The following is a 17286-nucleotide window of genomic DNA, read 5'->3' as shown; positions in this document are numbered from 1 at the left end:
TCCTCTCACCATCCCTCCCACATGCCCACACACCCCTCCTGCCTGACACAGCACCCCGCCTCCCCTCATCTGTGGGGTTCACTCCCACACCTCCTGGCCTCTGCTCAGTCACCTTCTCCTGAGGTCTTTCCTGACCATGCTATTTAAAAGAGCCATGTACACCCGCCCCCTCCCACCTTCTTGTCTTTCTCTGCTGTATTTCTTTGCACAGCTCTTACACATCCACCTCACTAAGTAATATACCTGTTTATTGACTACTGCTGGGATGTGAATTTTTGTCTCTTTTGCTGCCTGCCATGTCCCCAGTTTCTAGACTAAGGCCAGGTCTATAGTGAATACTCAGTAAATATTTGTTGAATTAGTGAATGAATGAACAAAAATTGTGAGCAGCATTTACCTTTCACCTAACAAGCTGCCATTGTAAATGCTAAGTGTGCAAACCTGTGTGTGCACGTGGGCATGAAGGCAGGTGTGGCAGAGGATTATAAATGGAGCCTTGCCTGCCCCTAGATTAGGGGCTGATCCATCTTCTTTCCTTCCTGTGGCTGTTATGAAGCTGAAAGAGCGAGTGTGTGTTCTTGGCTCCGTAAGTATCATCCTAAGAATATCCCACAAAAAACTGTTTAAAAAGACTCCCAGGTTAGCTTACCAGTAACTAGTTAATCCATTGTAATTACAGTTTAAGTCTCATAATAGCCTGTCATGGGAGCCTACTCATTGTTATAATTTCTTTTTCTATAATAGAAAAATGTAGTCCAGCTTCCAATCTATAAACCTTTGCACAGTTGCACTTGTAGGTTGCTTGCTGCATCGCCCTGTCTCTTTTTACTTAGATAAAAGCTATGACTCCACCTAGTTTAACTCTCCATATCTATACTTTCTCTCCTCCATCTTTGCTCTCCCTGTTTCATAATTCAGGCTTAGAATAAGAATTGGGTTGCAGAATAAGGCTTCACAAAATAACTGAAATAGGATACAGTCCATGCCTGTTATTTCCTTAATTTGTGGGTGGAACAGAGTGTAGAGTTTGGATTGATTTCTATCTGAATTTTCTGAAAATGGCTTTTTTTTTTTTTTTTTTTTTTTTTTGAGACAGAGTCTCGCGCTCTCACCCAGGCTGGAATGCAGTGGTGTGATCTCAGCTCACTGCAAGCTCCGCCTCCCGGGTTCACGCCATTCTCCTGCCTCAGCTTCCCGAGTAGCTGGGACTACAGGTGCCCGCCACCACACCCGGCTAAGTTTTTGTATTTTTAGTAGACACAGGGTTTCACCGTGTTAGGCAGGATGGTCTTGATCTCCTGACCTCGTGATCCACCCACCTTGGCCTCCCAAAGTGCTGGGATTACAGGCATGAGCCACTGTGCCCGGCCAAATGGCTGCTCTTTAGACCTGTAGCAGATTGCCTTTTTACTTGGCGTTCAGAAGTACATTAAGAAGAAATGCGACTTCTGGCAATGCAGGTGTGAGGAAGAGGTGCTCTACTTATTTTAGAGATGAGGAAGCTGAAAGACAGAGTTTGCAGTCTCCACAGAGCCCCCGAGGGAGAGCTGAGGTTGAGTCCTAGAGCTCGGCGCTTTCTGCAGTCCCTCATTCCTTGCGCTCTGGGAGAAAGTCCTGATGGCCCTTAAGCCATGAGCACATGTGTGAGTGTGCGAGTCCCTCCAGGAGCTGCTTCCTTACACTTAGTTGTGAATTTCTGAGCCATAGAAGCCTGAGATTTTGACACATCCAAGTTATATTCATTTCTTTTCACTCCAAATTTTTTTTCCCTTTCTTAAACGAATAGACAGTGATAGTTTTCTTCACAGCCATCTATTTCACCATGATCCATCCTGGGTTTTTTGTTGTTGTTGTTCTGCCTTGAATTTTATATCATTTTCTGTTTAAGTTAAGCTTGTCACTTGTTTAAATAAAGTTGAGTCATGCCTAATTTTCTATTTTTATCAAACTGGAATTTCTTAGCCAAGTCATCAAGGCCCTATACTAAATCTTGAGTCATAACTTCATTCCTACTATGTTCCAATCAGATTTTCCACTTGAACCGACACTGTCTGTCCTGCCAACCCTCAGCTTGCTGCTTTCCCAAGGATCTGCAGGCAGCTCTCCAGTACTGTCCAAAAGTTAATGCCGCTGCTGCTACTCTCATTTCTTACCTGTGCTGTTTTTCAGCATGCTGTAATATTCATCTAGATAATCTTCCCTGCTTGCTTCTATCATTAAACCTGGTTTATAAAGTATGACTTGAATTATACTTGAAGTCTGTGCTGATGAACCCCAGACACGTGGTCATCCCTAATCTAGTGGGCATCCCTAACCTAGTGCTCATGATCTCCGTACTTGGCTTCCAGTGAAGGGGTGGTAGAGAGCAGCAGTTAAGATTCTTGAGCTAGATGTCCTAGGTTCAGATCCCACCTTTGCTACTCACTGCCTTTGCGACTTCAGGCACTTTAATCCACTGTGCCTCAGCTTTAACTGCAAACGGGTTAAAAAATTGTCCCTGACCAGAGTGGTGGCTCACACCTGTAATCCCAACACTTTGGAAGGCCTAGGTGGGAAGATCACTTGAGCCCAGGAGTTTGAGACGGAGACCAGCCTGGGCAATGCAGGGAGACCCCTTCCCTCAACCAACCCACACCTACTGAAAAACAAAGTAGGCAGGTGTGGTGCACGCTTGTGGCTGCAGCTACTCGAAAAGCTGAGGTAGGAAGATCGCTTGAGCCTGGGAAGTCCAGGTTGCAGTGAGCCGAGATTGCACCACTGCTCTCCAGCCTGGGTGACAGAGAAAAACCCTGTCTCAACAACAGAGTCCCTGCTACCTAGGGTTGTTGTGTAAATTAAGAGTTGATAAACGTAAAGCTTGTATATGTTAAGCACTATTTAAGTGTTAACTTTGTTACATTTTAATTTGCTGATGGAAGTCTTTATCCTGGTGATATTGTTACCTATATGATGCTATGTCTCATTAGTTCCTTTGTTTTCTGTTCTCCCTGGGAATACTGGGTAAAGATTGATCTTTGGATTTCTTCCTTCCACTCCTGTCTCCTTTCCAGATAGACCTGGAACACAACTACCACTTGGTTTTCCCTAAGAGTAGGGTGTCCTCCTTCACACTAGCCTCAGTGTCTCACTCTAGAATTCCATGCCATTCCTGCTTAACAGCATGCTCCTGGAGTCTCCAGCCAACTCAACCTCCTGCAGATGCGGAGGCAGAGGTGTGTGCAGCCACTTGGCCTCCTGGTGGCCGTACTTGGGATTGGCATATTCCCCAGTGTCCTCGAGAAAGCACCCCCCTGTCCATCCACAACCCCCGCCACACCCTACCCTCTTGGCCATTTCCTTTATGAACCATGGCATTTGTTCCAGTTTCCCCATTTCTTTGCAGCACAGATGGCCCTCTTCTTTTAATGGGTAGAATAAGTAGGAAATGGAAGCAACAGCTGCTGGAGCACTGAGTTTATCTTGGTCCTCCGTAATTTCTTGGAAGATCTGCGAGTGGGGCCCAAGCTGTCTGCTATCGCATGGAAATCATGCTTGTACCATACCCATCATAGTTAAACCCTGCCAAAGGCATAGGGCTTTTTAATAGCTTGAATCCCTGTTGCTTTGCCCTCCTCTGTCCCCTTCTCCTCATGCCCTTTCTTTGAGGTAGGTGCGTGTGTTCTTTAAGACCCTTCCATCCAAACAATCTTGGTAGTGAGACCAGCTATTTGTTAAGTTCAGTGTTACCTAAAAGAAGGATGGTTAGACATAAGACATTTGTTAGCTTCTCTATTATGTCTTCCTCTCAGGATGTCTTTAGGTCGAACCATATAAAAGTGCTGATATTTAGCCCTTTTTGACCCACAAAAATAGTGGTTTCATGAAGTTCAACCTAACATGTACTTACTGGTTCGTTTTCATTTTACTGCACTCAAACCCACGGGTGCAGCCTCATCTTAGTTCACCAACTCTGCAATGAGACCCAGCTGGGAGCAGTAAGCAATTCTTCTTGCCAGCAGACAAAGCAGGTTAATTCCCTTGGGTTGAATGTTATGCCAGTCTCTTAAACATCAAAAACTGTTTGTTATGATCTAAACTGCTTCTGTGGAGCGGATGCTGTGTCCCTGATGCAGCAATGACATTGGAATCATTTAGTCCTTTTAAGGCAAGTTTGTTTTATTTTTCAGTCTTCACACATAATGCTGCCAACAAGGAAACCTGTGAACACAACCACAGACAATGCTCCCGGCATGCCTTCTGCACGGACTATGCCACTGGCTTCTGCTGCCACTGCCAATCCAAGTTTTATGGAAATGGGAAGCACTGTCTGCCCGAAGGTAATTACTGGGACTGGGAACTCCTGTGTGTCTATTCCTGCTGCTTGCCTGTTTCCAGCTACCACTGTGAGCTCTGCTTTATGGACCAAACATCTCCACTACTTAAATCAGAGTGCTATCAACTTGGAGGTGCTCAATAAATGTTTGGGGAATGAACTGGTTTGGGCTGATTCCCAATTTGAGGATTATCCAGAAATGCTTCCTTCTGCCGGCTATTAGAGCCAAAGTTGTAGTGGAGAGAAGGAGGAGGGGAGAAAACAGACTGGAGGCAGGACTGTTTCATATATGGATAATTGGTTGGGAAATCATTAAAGCGACTTGCTAAAGAGTGAGTTTTGGAAGTTGTCAATGGAATAATTATAACTGTGTACACCCATCTCTAGCCAGGATGATGCTCAAGCTTAACTGGGTTTGCTGTCTTTTAGGGGCACCTCACCGAGTGAATGGGAAAGTGAGTGGCCACCTCCGCGTGGGCCATACACCTGTGCACTTCACCGACGTGGACCTGCATGCGTATGTCGTGGGCAATGACGGCAGAGCCTACACAGCCATCAGCCACATCCCACAGCCAGCAGCCCAGGCCCTCCTCCCGCTCACACCAATTGGAGGCCTGTTTGGCTGGCTCTTTGCTTTAGAAAAACCTGGCTCTGAGAATGGCTTCAGCCTTGCAGGTGAGTAGGGTCTCTGAGAAAGCCGGTAGTCAGTGTTGCTTTGGCAGTGGTGCTCCTTGGGGCAATGTCTTTAGGCCTTTACACAGTGAAAGAGGAATCACTTGTTTTACGTTCTAGAGCCACATGTGTGTAGTTTGCTGGCCAGAGGTTGTTGGGAATGATTTGACCTCACATCACTAATTTTTGAAAGGCAGTGATTTCGTCTAAATGTTCTCCCAGCTGTTCTGAGAAACAGGATGATTCCATTCAGAACATTTGTGTCCTCTTACTCCAATTCATTGAAGCATATTTGTCAGGCTTTTAAAATTATGCACAGATCTGTCAAATGCAAAAATGGTACTTGGGGATGATTTTACTTCATGGTGAAGGGGTGCCCTTCTCCCAGCTCTGCAACTTATAATAGTATAGGCTGGTGCGCCCCAGACCTGCACCTGCACACATCACCTGGAGGTCTTGTCAAAATGTGAATTATGGTTCAGCAGGCCTGGGGTGGGGGATTTTGCTTTTCTACCAAGCTCCTAGGAGGTACCAGTGCTGCTGGAAAGGCCACCCATTGACAACAAGGATTTAGAAGATACTTTTTGGATTCTCACCTTCCCACCTGAAAACTTGTTTCCTAGTGATTTTATCTTTATTGCATGAAAAATAGTTTTGTGAGAAGTTCTTCCCCCATCTTTAACTGCAGAGCTCAGTAGCTGTTTATAGGTTCTTGCATTTAATCAAAATTTGAATAAAGCCCTTGTGTCAAAAGTAGATAAAATAGGGCACACCTTGCTAAATTTCTATTTCAGAGAAACAATTTTCTAGTATAAATATCCCCCACATCCACATATTGCATGAGACATACTTATCTGAAATTCAAACAAAAAACCCTGAATGTCTTGGGTGGTTTTTTTTGTTGTTGTTGTTGTTAGGCTTATATGTTTTTTTGCTAAGTCTAGCAACCTTAGAGAAAAGTCAAGGACGTTCCCAAGAGTATTTCTCACAGACTACAAGCTTGTTCAAAGAGAAGCTGGGTGAGGTAAGGCAGGATGAAACCATATTCTTCAATGGAAAAGTCTGGGAACTTAGGGAATCAACAGCTGATAGTGTTTACTCTCAGTATCAGATAATCTCCTTAGGCACGATCTCCAACAGCAGTAGAAATTGGGAGGGGGCGATATGTATTGGTAACTGTTTAAGCAAGACCTCTTTTCATCCCTATGCTGAATGTTTTTCATCTCCAGGTGCTGCCTTTACCCATGACATGGAAGTTACATTCTACCCGGGAGAGGAGAGGGTTCATATCACTCAAACTGCTGAGGGACTTGACCCAGAGAACTATCTGAGCATTAAGACCAACATTCAAGGCCAGGTGCCTTACATCCCAGCAAATTTCACAGCCCACATCTCTCCCTACAAGGAGCTGTACCACTACTCAGACTCCAGTATGTATAATCCAGTCTTCACATCTGTAAAACGGGGATTATGCCCATCTTACAAGATAGATACAAGGCTTAAATGACTTACATGCCATGTCCTAGAACAGTGCATGGAACAAAAAATGAGCTCTATGTTATTACTCTTATTGTTATAAGAAAATGTGTAAGTGAGCAGAATGCTGGCTGCTATACACAATATCTATATCCCTACCTAGTACTTTCAAATAATAAAATCAATAGCAACATTGGCCATGGGGTGGGTAGGGATGGTATGATTATATACAGTTTTTAACCATCCTACTTTCTGCAACATGGAAAAATACTGATTATTGGAATTTGTCTCAACTTGTTTCAGCTGATGAGTTCAGGTTGCTTTAAAAATCAGAGGCCAGGTGCAGTGGCTCATGCCTGTAATCCCAGCACTTTAGGAGGCTGAGGCAGGTGGATCACCTGAGGTCAGGAGTTTGAGACCAGCCTGGCCAACATGGCGAAAACCTGTCTCTACTAAAAATACAAAAATTAGCTGGGTGTGGTGGCGGGCTCCTGTGATCCCAGCTACTTGGGAGGCTGGGGCAGGAGAATTGCCTGAACCCAGGAAGTTGAGGTTGCAATAAGCTGAGCTTGCACCACTGTACTCCAGCCTGGGTGACAGAGTGAGACTCCACCTCAAAAACAAAACGAAAAACACAGATGCTGTAATTTATTATAAAACTAATGCTAGATTTGGAGTGAAAAGATAACTTATATCCTGGATTTGCCATTTAATATCTGTAGGGAAAGGCCCCTTAATATCTGAGAATGTATTTTCTCATCTTTAGCATGGAACTAAAAATGCTTTTTCTATGTGACATGATCAGTAATGTGTGTGAAGCGTGATGTGTTCTGTGAAAATACTACCTGCATACAGGATGCGGCCTGCATCACAGTTGCTGTTGTGCAGCACGGCAATCCAGACTGAGTTGTGCCTTTCCTCTAACCCCTGCTGCTCCTATGCCGAGAGCTGGCAGCCTAGCAGGAGATGTAGGGAAGACAATGGGAAGCAGAGACCTGGGCTGTGAACAAAATGGTCAGTGTCCGGATTACTGACCTGGGCTTGACTCCTAGACTCAGATTGTGAGAGACAATCCTTTCCTTTCTCTGGAATCCTTCAGATTTACTGAAGTACGAGGTGTTGGAAGTCGTCACTTCTGTGCAATGTAGAGGATGGATTGGTTTAAAATTTAGGGTGTAGAGTCAAACCAGTGTGAGTTTCATTTTCAGTTTACCATGTAGCGGCGTTGCATCTTAGGCTACTTAACCTCTGTGAGCCTCTGATCGCACGATTCAGTGCCCACCTCACCACGCTGTTGTGAGGAAGAAACGAGGCAGTATGTATAGAGCACCATTGGCATGGCTGGCACTCAGTAATACTTATTCTTTGCATATAATAACACTGACAACTGTAGTGCCTTCTCCCCCTCAGCACTGGGGCTTTGCATCCACTCAGGTTTTTGGGATTTCCTTGCAAATTTTTTCATATAAACTCAGGAAGTTCCCAAGGGAACACACTTCAAGAATTAGATGAAAAATGGTGCAGAAAAATCCACCCCACATGAAAATCTCTTTATTTAATATTTAAAAAAAATTACCAATGCGTTCATTGCAGCTGTGACCTCTACAAGTTCCAGAGACTACTCTCTGACTTTTGGTGCAATCAACCAAACATGGTCCTCCCGCATCCACCAGAACATCACTTACCAGGTGTGCAGGCACGCCCCCAGACGCCCGGCCTTCCCTAACACCCAGCAGCTGAGCGTGGACCGAGTCTTTGCCTTGTATAATGATGAAGAAAGAGTGCTTAGATTTGCTGTGACCAATCAGATTGGCCCGGTTGAAGGTAAGGTTTCCTTTTTTTGTTGTTGGGTAAAAATGACATCCTTTTAAGTAGAGTTAGAATGATTCACAGAGGTTACTAAGGGTTACCTACCAGGCTGTGTTAGGTGCTAGGTATAAGGATGAATAGAACAGATCCTTGCCCTTGAGTTGGAAACAGGCAGAAAAGAGTTTTAGGGCAGGGAACAGCGTCCCTGTCAAAGTCAGGAAATAGAGCATGGTACGTGAGTCTGGTTTAGAGCAATATCCAACTGTGTGTGCCAGTCAGGAATATACCTGTGAACAAGGTGGACTGGAATTAGGGAGAGCAATGCTGACAAGTATTTGTTACAAGTGTGATAAGTGCAGGGCACTATGAGTCTAGTTTGAAGATTGAGGAGAGATATCCCCACGTAAGTGACATTTTAGCTAAAACAGATGAGGAGAATTTCATCCAAAACCAAGGTGGGGCAAAGAGCTAGTACCTGGAAAAACAAAACATCATAGAACTTGATGTATAACCTCACCCTCCACGATCCCCAGAACATTATAGTTAATGGTGAGAGACGGGATGCTTTTCCTTGAAGCTTAGGAACAAGACGAGGATGATGTCTGCTCTTGCCACTTTTATTCAATTCAGTACTAGAAGTTCTAGCCAGGGCGATTAGGCAAGAACACGAAATAAAAGCCATCTAAATTGGAAAGGACAAAGTTAAATTAGTTTCAGATGACATTTTATGTAGAAAATCTCAGGAATTCACTAAAAAACTATTAGAACTAAAGAACAAGTTCAGCAATGTTACAGGATATGCAAGATCAGTACACCAAATTAATTGTATTTATAGTAGCAATGAGCAAACTGAAGATTAAGAAATTGTTTCAAAAAGAGATAAAGTTTTAAGAAGTGCAGTACTTGTACATTGCATCCCACAAAACATTTTTTGGAAAAAAAGTTAAGACCCAGTTAAATGGGAAGACCGTTCCATATTCATGGATTGGAAGACTTAATATGGTTAAGATGTGAATACTTCCCGAATTGATTTATTGATTCAACATAAACCCTATGAGAATCTCAGCTGGCTCTTTGCAGAAATTGGCAAGCTGATTCTAGAATTTATATGGAAATTCAAAGAACCCAGAATAGCCAAAACAATCTCGGAAAAGAAGCATAAAGTCAGACTCATATTTCTCAAACTCGAAATGTAGAATAATCAAGACAATGTGGTCCTGGTATAAGAATACACATACAGATCAAGGGAATAGAAGTGGGAACCCAGAAATAGACACTCACATTAAAAGTTGATTGCAGCCGGGCGCGGTGGCTCAAGCCTGTAATCCCAGCACTTTGATCACGAGGTCAGGAGATCGAGACCATCCTGGCTAACACGGTGAAACCCCGTCTCTACTAAAAATACAAAAAATTAGCCGGGCGAGGTGGCGGGCGCCTGTGGTCCCAGCTACTCAGGAGGCTGAGGCGGGAGAATGGTGTGAACCCGGGAGGTGGAGGTTGCAGTGAGCTGAGATCCGGCCACTGCACTCCAGCCTGGGCGACAGAGCAAGACTCCGTCTCAAAAAAAAAAAAAAAAAAAAAAAAGTTGATTGCTTTTTCAACAGTGCCAAAACAAGTCAATGGAGAAAGAATAGCCTTTTAAACTGTTAACTATGGTGCTGGGACTACTGAGTGACCACATACAAAAGAATGAAGTTGAACCCTTGACCTCACAGCATATCCAAAAATCAACTCAGAATGGGCCAACAGACCTAAGTGTAAGAGCTAAAACTTTTAGAAAAAAACATGGGGGTAAATTTTTGCGACTTTGAATTCGGTAATGGTTTCTTAGGTATGACACTAAAAGCACAAGCAACAGTAAAATAAACTGGGTGTCATCAAAATTTTAAAAGTTTATGCTTCAGGCCGGGCTTAGTGGCTCATGCCTGTAATCCCAGCACTTTGGGAGGCCGAGGTGGGCGGATCATGAGGTCAGGAGATGGGGACCATCCCGGCTAACACAGTGAAACCTTGTCTCGACTAAAAATACAAAAATTAGCTGGGCATGGTGGTGGGTGCCTGTAGTCCCAGCTACTCTGGAGGCTAAGGCAGGAGAATGGCTTGAACCTGGGAGGCGGAGCTTGCAGTGAGTGGAGATCACACTACTGCACTCCAGCCTGGGTGACAGAGCGAGACCCCATCTCAAAAAAAAAAATTGTGCTTCAAAGGATATTATTAACAAAGTGAAAACACAACCCATAGAATGGGAAGACAATATTTTAAATCATGTTTTTAATAAGACTTGTTCTAGAGTACATGAAGCACTCTCTTACAACTCGGAGACAAGCTAACTGAAAGATGGGCAAAGGATCTGCAATGACCTTTCTCCAGAAAGATATACAGATACCCAATGGGCATGTGTGAAGATGCTCAGCATCATTAGTCATCAGGGAAATGCAAATCAAAACCACAATGAGATACTACTTTACCTCATGTAGTTGAGTATAATCAAAAAATGGGTAATAAGCGTCGGCTAGAACGTGGAAAACTCGGAACCCTCATACGTTGCTGGTGTGATTATAAAATGACGCGGCTACTGTGAAAAACAGAAAATAGCAGTTTCTCAAAGTGAAACACGATGTTGCCATTTAATGGAGCAATTCTACTCCTCCCTGTATACCCAAAAGAAATGATAACGTAGGTCCCTACAAAAACTGATTTGTGTATATTCATAGTGGCATTATTCATAATAGCCAAAAGGTAAACATGTCCATCAGTTGATGAATGGACATCAAAAAATATATTCATATACTGGAATATTATTCAGCCATAAAAAGGAATGAAGTACGGATATGTGCAACAACATGGATGAACTCTGGAAACCTTAAGTGAAGGTAGCCAGTGACAAAGGACAGCACACTAAATGGTTACATTTATGTAAAATATCCAAAATAGGCAAATCTACATACATAGAAAGCATTTTTGTGGTTGCCCAGGGCTAAGAGATAATGAGGGAATAGGGAGTTAATAGCTAAAGGGTACAGGGTTAATTTTGGGGGTGATGGTTGTATAACACTGAATATACTAAATTGTTTAATTATGTACTTTAAATGGATGAATTGTATGGTATATGAATTACATCTCAATTGAAGGCCGGGCATGGTGGCTTATGCCTGTAATCCCAGCACTTTTGGAGACTGAGGTGGGTGGATCACCTGAGGTCAGGCGTTCAAGACCAGCCTGGCCAACATGGTGAAACGCTGTCTCTACAAAAGAAAATAACAAATATATAAATATATACACACAAAAAAATTAGCCAGGTGTGGTGGCGTGTGCCTGTAGTCCGAGCTACTCAGGAGGCTGAAACAGGAGAATTGCTTGAACCCAGGAGGCGGAGGTTGCAGTGAGCCGGGATTGTGCCACTTCATTCCAGCCTGTGCGAGAGAGTGAGACTCCGCTTCAAAAAATAAAAATAGAAGCAAACAGTATTAGAAACAAAACTCTAAAACCATTCTCATCGGGCACAGTGGCTTGCACCTGTAATCTCAGCTACTCTGGAGGCTGAGGTGGGAGGATCACCTGAGCCCAGGAGTTTGAGACCAGTGTTGGCCACATAACAAGATCTGTCTCAAAATAAGCAGTGGTTCTCAAATTTCAATGACCATTAGCCTCACCTGTGAAGACGGATTTTAAAATGTTCTAGGCATATCATGCCACAGAAAGACATGCAGGAAACTTAAAAGCATGTTGCTCTGTGAAAGCAGCTAGTCTGAAAAGGCTACATACAGAATCATTCTAACTGTGACATTTTGGAAAAGGTTACACTACAGAGACAGTAAAAAGGTCAGTGCTTGCCAGTGGTTCAGGAGGGAGGAGGAGAAGGATGCATAGGTGGAACACGGGATTTTTAGGGCAGTGAAACTATTCTGTATGATACTGTTATGTTGGATATAGGCCGTTATGCGTTTGTCAGTCTATAGAACTGTCTAACACCAAGAGAGCCCTACTGCAGACTATGGGCATTAGTTAATAATGTATCAATATTGATCGGGGATAACAAATGCACCACACTAATGCACAATGTTAATAAGAGGGGAAACTGCACATTGTGGGTGGGGGGGATATGGGAGCTCTGTACTTCCTGCTCCATTTTTCTCTAAATGTAAAACCATCCTAAAAAGCAAGGTCTTAATTATTAAAAAATGTTTCCAGCAAGCCAGAGGATGAGCTTGTGAAGTCAGGGAACTCTACAGATAGGGAGTGGCTTTGTCAGATCAAGGGGACATTTAGTTTTGAAAACCAGGTCATGTTTTCCCCTGGAATGTGAGAGCCGCACAAGGAGAAAAAAACCATCTTCACTCACAGCCACTGTATTGAAACTGTTGAGCCCAGAGTTAGCTCCTCAGCGAGGTGAATCTGTAAGTGATGCACAGTTCTGTGCTTTGTTACTGGAGCTGAGGGTTCCTTAAGCCTCAGCAGGCTCAATAAAGAAGCGTTGCTTCAGCAATATGACAAGATTAAGGTATCAGGATGGGACTCTTTTCTAGGATGCAGAAGTGACTTGTAATGAGAATCCCGAGGTGGTTTGGTTGATTGGTTTTAAGAAACTTGGTTGGGAATGTAGGCACTGGGTGCCCAGAGATGGGACTGTAAGGTAGCAAATGAACACGTGAAAATGTGAGTTGATTTTAGAGGAACATGTAAATTAGAAAGGGAAAGATTGCTGTACTAGATTTCTCAATGAGCGATTTAAACAAAACTACTGGGGAGAATGGTCTTTACCTTTAAATGTCCAGGTCAGCCCTGTGTTGGGTGTAGGCATCTGATCTGCAAAAGCAACCGTTCGTGAAATAATCTCCCAGGCTATGGAGTCCCATTCAGATTCTGGAACCATTTAGGAAAAAGATGTATCTCTGGGTGTATTTTTCCTAGAAGACACACCAAATGAGAGTAAGAAAGGATCAGAGAAAGCAAACTGGCAGGTACCAAGTTGCTTATTTTCTTTTTTTTTTTTTTTTTTTTTTTTTTTTTTTTTTTTTTTTTTTTTTTTGAGACGGAGTCTCGCTCTGTCACCCAGGCTGGAGTGCAGTGGCCGGATCTCAGCTCACTGCAAGCTCCACCTCCCAGGTTTACGCCATTCTCCTGCCTCAGCCTCCCAAGTAGCTGGGACTACAGGCGCCCGCCACCTCGCCCGGCTAGTTTTTTGTATTTTTTTAGTAGAGACGGGGTTTCACCATGTTAGCCAGGATGGTCTCCATCTCCTGACCTCGTGATCCGCCCGCCTCGGCCTCCCAAAGTGCTGGGATTACAGGCTTGAGCCACCGCGCCTGGCCTCAAGTTGCTTATTTTCTTTAGAATTTTTTGATTTTCCCTATCACCCCAGTCAAATAATACCAAAGGATGGTTTACTTGGTGCCAAGTACTGTTCTAAGCACCTTACATGAATTAACTCATTTAATCCCCACAGCGACCTCTACCCAATGGTGGGGTGGGGGAGGGGTTGTTATCCCATTTTACAGATAATGAGACTGAGGTATAGAAATGAAGTAATTTGCCTGGTCATAGTAAGTGGTGAGCTGGGACTCAAGGGCACTGGCTCCAGTATGCACACCCTTACCCCTCATGGCTCTGATATTCCACACTGGCCTCATGACTGCCTCATAATTTAGACCAAACTTTAAAAGAGGCAATGTGTGTCTTTTAAACCCTTTGTGTTTGAACCCTACTTCATCCCCCCACAGCAGTACTGTTCATTCTACCTGAATAGGAGGGAAAAAAGAAAAACAACAAAAAAGAAACACTAACAGACAAGTTTTTTCTTTCCCCTCTTGGTGCATAGCAGTATCTTCCTAAGAACTGCTCACTTTTTCCAGAGGGAACTATCATCTGGTTGGAATTCATGGGAAACAGCACAGCTGTCCACACCTGATGTGGGTGTGGCACGATTTCCCAGGGCAAGGATGCAGAACTGGGGTGTCTTTCCCAGTGAGTAATCTAGCCTCTGTCCCTTGTTGACTTCCCAACCAGCAGTGCCACCCCCCCTCCCCCACGAATTGAGCTTTAAGTTTTAAGTGTGAGTTAGCTGTTTTTGTTTTTTTTTTTTTTTGTCGTTTTGTGGGGTCATAAAACAGGATCCAAAAATCCTTCCTGTCCTTCCACTTCAATGGTCATTTTGGCAAGTTGAGGAGGCTCTGGGCAGAGGGCCGTGCAGTGAAGCTGAACGGACTGTTCCTTTAAGGAAAACCGCTCTTCCCCTTGATTAAATGAGTAAATTAGTTCCAGATCCTCTGCTGGAGAGTCGAGCAGTTTAAGAGGGTGAAATAGAAAATGTCTTAAGAAGGATATTGCTGTTCTTTACTTACTATAATAGGAGAAAAGCTTACAAGTCATAGAGAAGGAGTCGTGAAATGGTTTTAGAAATGTATTTTAAAAATGTTTTGGGAAGCCAAGTTCAGCGAATGGGGCCCCGTGCTCAGAAGAGCACCATGCTTGGTTTAATGCTTTACTTTGAACCATGGGCTCCACGTTTTCATTCTGCACTGGGGATTGCAAATTAGGGAACTAATCCTGTCAGTGACATACGTTTTAAATCAGTATTGAGAAATTAGGGACACTTTCTTCTCAATTTTAGATAGGATAATATAGCCCATCCAAGTTTGCAAGTCAACTTTTGAGCTGAGTTTTTGTTTTTGTTTTTTTCTTGTAATGCCTAACAGGGTGGTAAGCTCTTGACGTCCATGTGAACTCACTAATCTTTGCTGGAATGTGCCTTGGTGAAATTTTGATGCTGGAAAGTACTGAATAAGAAGGCTAAGCATTAGTATCTATAAATTAAAACATGTTGACGATTACTTCCTGCTTTGGTGGGGTATGCCAGGCATTTTGTACAGAATCTGCCTAAAATGAAAAAACAATGATGGGGGAGAATCACGTTCTTGTCTTACATTGGGTCCTCATGGATGAGGACATGACCTTGTCCTCAGTTATAACCTGTTGAGGACTGACTCAGGAACCTGGTCTATGCTCAAGTTAATTCGGCAACCATAACCCCATCATAGTGCCTCCTTCCTGTCAGCCAAGAGATCCAGAGGAACAGACTTCCAAGGATGTCTGCATGCTTCAGGGAGCTAGGCTTATGCTTACATAGTTCATCAGGTTTAAAAAGTGCTAGAATTTTTTGTTGGTTCTTTGTTTTGGCAAAGATTCTGTTACTCCAGCCAACAACATTGTGGTGAACTGAGGATAAATCCATAGCCCTCCTTATTTTCAGCCAATAATGCAGGAATCAATAATATGGGAATATTCCACTCCAAGAATGCACTGTGGTGTTTCTTATAAAGTGGGATGGAAAGAGTTTGCCAGAAAACAAGGCTGTCTCAGCCAAGGCATCCCAGCTCACAGCAGGCTATGAGAGGGCACTTGGAAGAGCCATAGCATGGGCAGTAGGGCAGGCACTGGGAAGAATGCCAGACACTCTGAAGGACTGGGAGTGAGTCCAGTCTAAGAGGTTGTTGGCTGCAGCAGTCAGCACTTGGGATCTAGATTAGGAGTCACTTTGGGCAAGTCTCCCCCAATAGCAGTAGGGTTGTGGTTGCCGAGTTGAGAGTATAGACCAGGTTCCTGAGTCAGCATCTGTTACAGTGGAGAACAACAGGGTCATGTCCTCACTGAAGGCTCAGTATAAGACAAGAACCTGATTCTCTCCTGTTGTTGTTTCTCCATTTTAATAGAAGATTCTGTACAAAGTAGGGAGACATGGGTCAGACAGAGTGAAATGATAGAGAATCCAGGAGGAGGTGGTAAAATGGGTGGTACTGCCAGAGTCTGCCTACAGATGCCATGATACTGGTGTCTGGGGGTAGTGAGAACTGGCAAGCAGCACAGGACTCAGAGAATGCTAAGCTGGCTATCAAGACAGGGCCTCAGGCACAGAAGTATGAGGCAGAAGCCTGAGTTATTACAACTTAGATGGAGCCCCCTTCGTAGCAGAGATGGCTCAATGTAGAACCTGACAGGCTTAGCTGGGGCTCTGGAAATTTTTTGAGTCTAAGATTAGAGTTAATTCTAGGGACTGAGATTGAGCTAGAGCCTCAAATAATGATGAACAGTGGCCCCACTGAGAAGGCAGAAGGAATGCAGTCAGTAGACTGGGTAGACCTGCCAATGGGGAATTGCCTTTCAAATATATTCTGTTGGGTTTTCTTAATTTTCTTTAGCAGGATTGGCAGATGTACATATTCTTATTTCCATTTTACATGGCAGAATTGGAAGTACACAGAAGTGCTCGAGTTGATAGATTCATTCTACCTGAGCATCTGACACTCCTTCCAATACCTCTATGTCATTGGTAGACTAGATAACTTCATGAAGTTCCTTCAGCAAGGGTTGCAGCAAAGCGATGGAAAGCATGGGCTATGGAGCCAGATTGCTAGACTTTTATTCCAGCTCCATCCACCTCTTCTGATGGTGTTACGCTGGGCAGGTTATTTGGCCTCTCTGTGATGCAGCAGAAGTGGAGATAATATTTTCCTCACCATGTAGTTAGGAGGATGTAATCAGGCATTCTTCTATCTGTTTAGAACAGTGCCTCACACATAAATGCTCAATGAGCATTGACTATTATGTAGAAATAAATATATCTTTTTAGGATGCGGTCTTGTTCTGTCACCTAGGCTGGAGTGCAGTGGCACAATCATGGTTCACTGCAAGTTTAAGCTCCTGGGCTCAAGTCATCCTCCTGCCTCACCCTCTGGAGTAGCTGGGACTACAAGCATGGGCCACCATGCTTGGCTAATTTTCTTTCTTTTTTTAGTAGAGATAAGGTCTTGGCATATTGCCCAGGCTGGGCTTGAACTCCCGGCCTCAAACGATCCTCCTACCTCAGCCTCCCAAAGTTCTGGGATTACAGGCATGAGCCACCATGCTCAGCCAAAATAGACTTCTCTAGGGAAGGTTTCAGTTGTTAAGTAATCGCTACCTAGTGAGTAGATGGATCCTTGGTAAGGCTACACCTGAAGAGTAAATAATGGGTAAGTCAT

General features: G+C 43.7%; 1 protein-coding gene across 1 annotated transcript in view; it reads left to right on the top strand.

Moving 5' to 3' along the window:
* Positions 1-17286, top strand: part of NID2 (nidogen 2 (osteonidogen)) — a 64523-nt gene that overhangs the window by 21089 nt on the left and 26148 nt on the right. Inside the window, exons 6-9 of the mRNA XM_011961796.1 lie at positions 4167-4316; positions 4742-4987; positions 6214-6414; positions 8054-8284. Coding sequence (XP_011817186.1) covers positions 4167-4316; positions 4742-4987; positions 6214-6414; positions 8054-8284 — 828 coding nt within the window. The remainder of the gene's footprint in view (positions 1-4166; positions 4317-4741; positions 4988-6213; positions 6415-8053; positions 8285-17286) is intronic.

This window comes from Colobus angolensis, unplaced genomic scaffold, assembly GCF_000951035.1.
Source record: "Colobus angolensis palliatus isolate OR3802 unplaced genomic scaffold, Cang.pa_1.0 Scaffold57, whole genome shotgun sequence".
Taxonomy (NCBI): domain Eukaryota; kingdom Metazoa; phylum Chordata; class Mammalia; order Primates; family Cercopithecidae; genus Colobus; species Colobus angolensis.
Note: the sequence above shows the minus strand (reverse complement) of the source record. Positions and strands in the feature narration are given on the sequence as shown.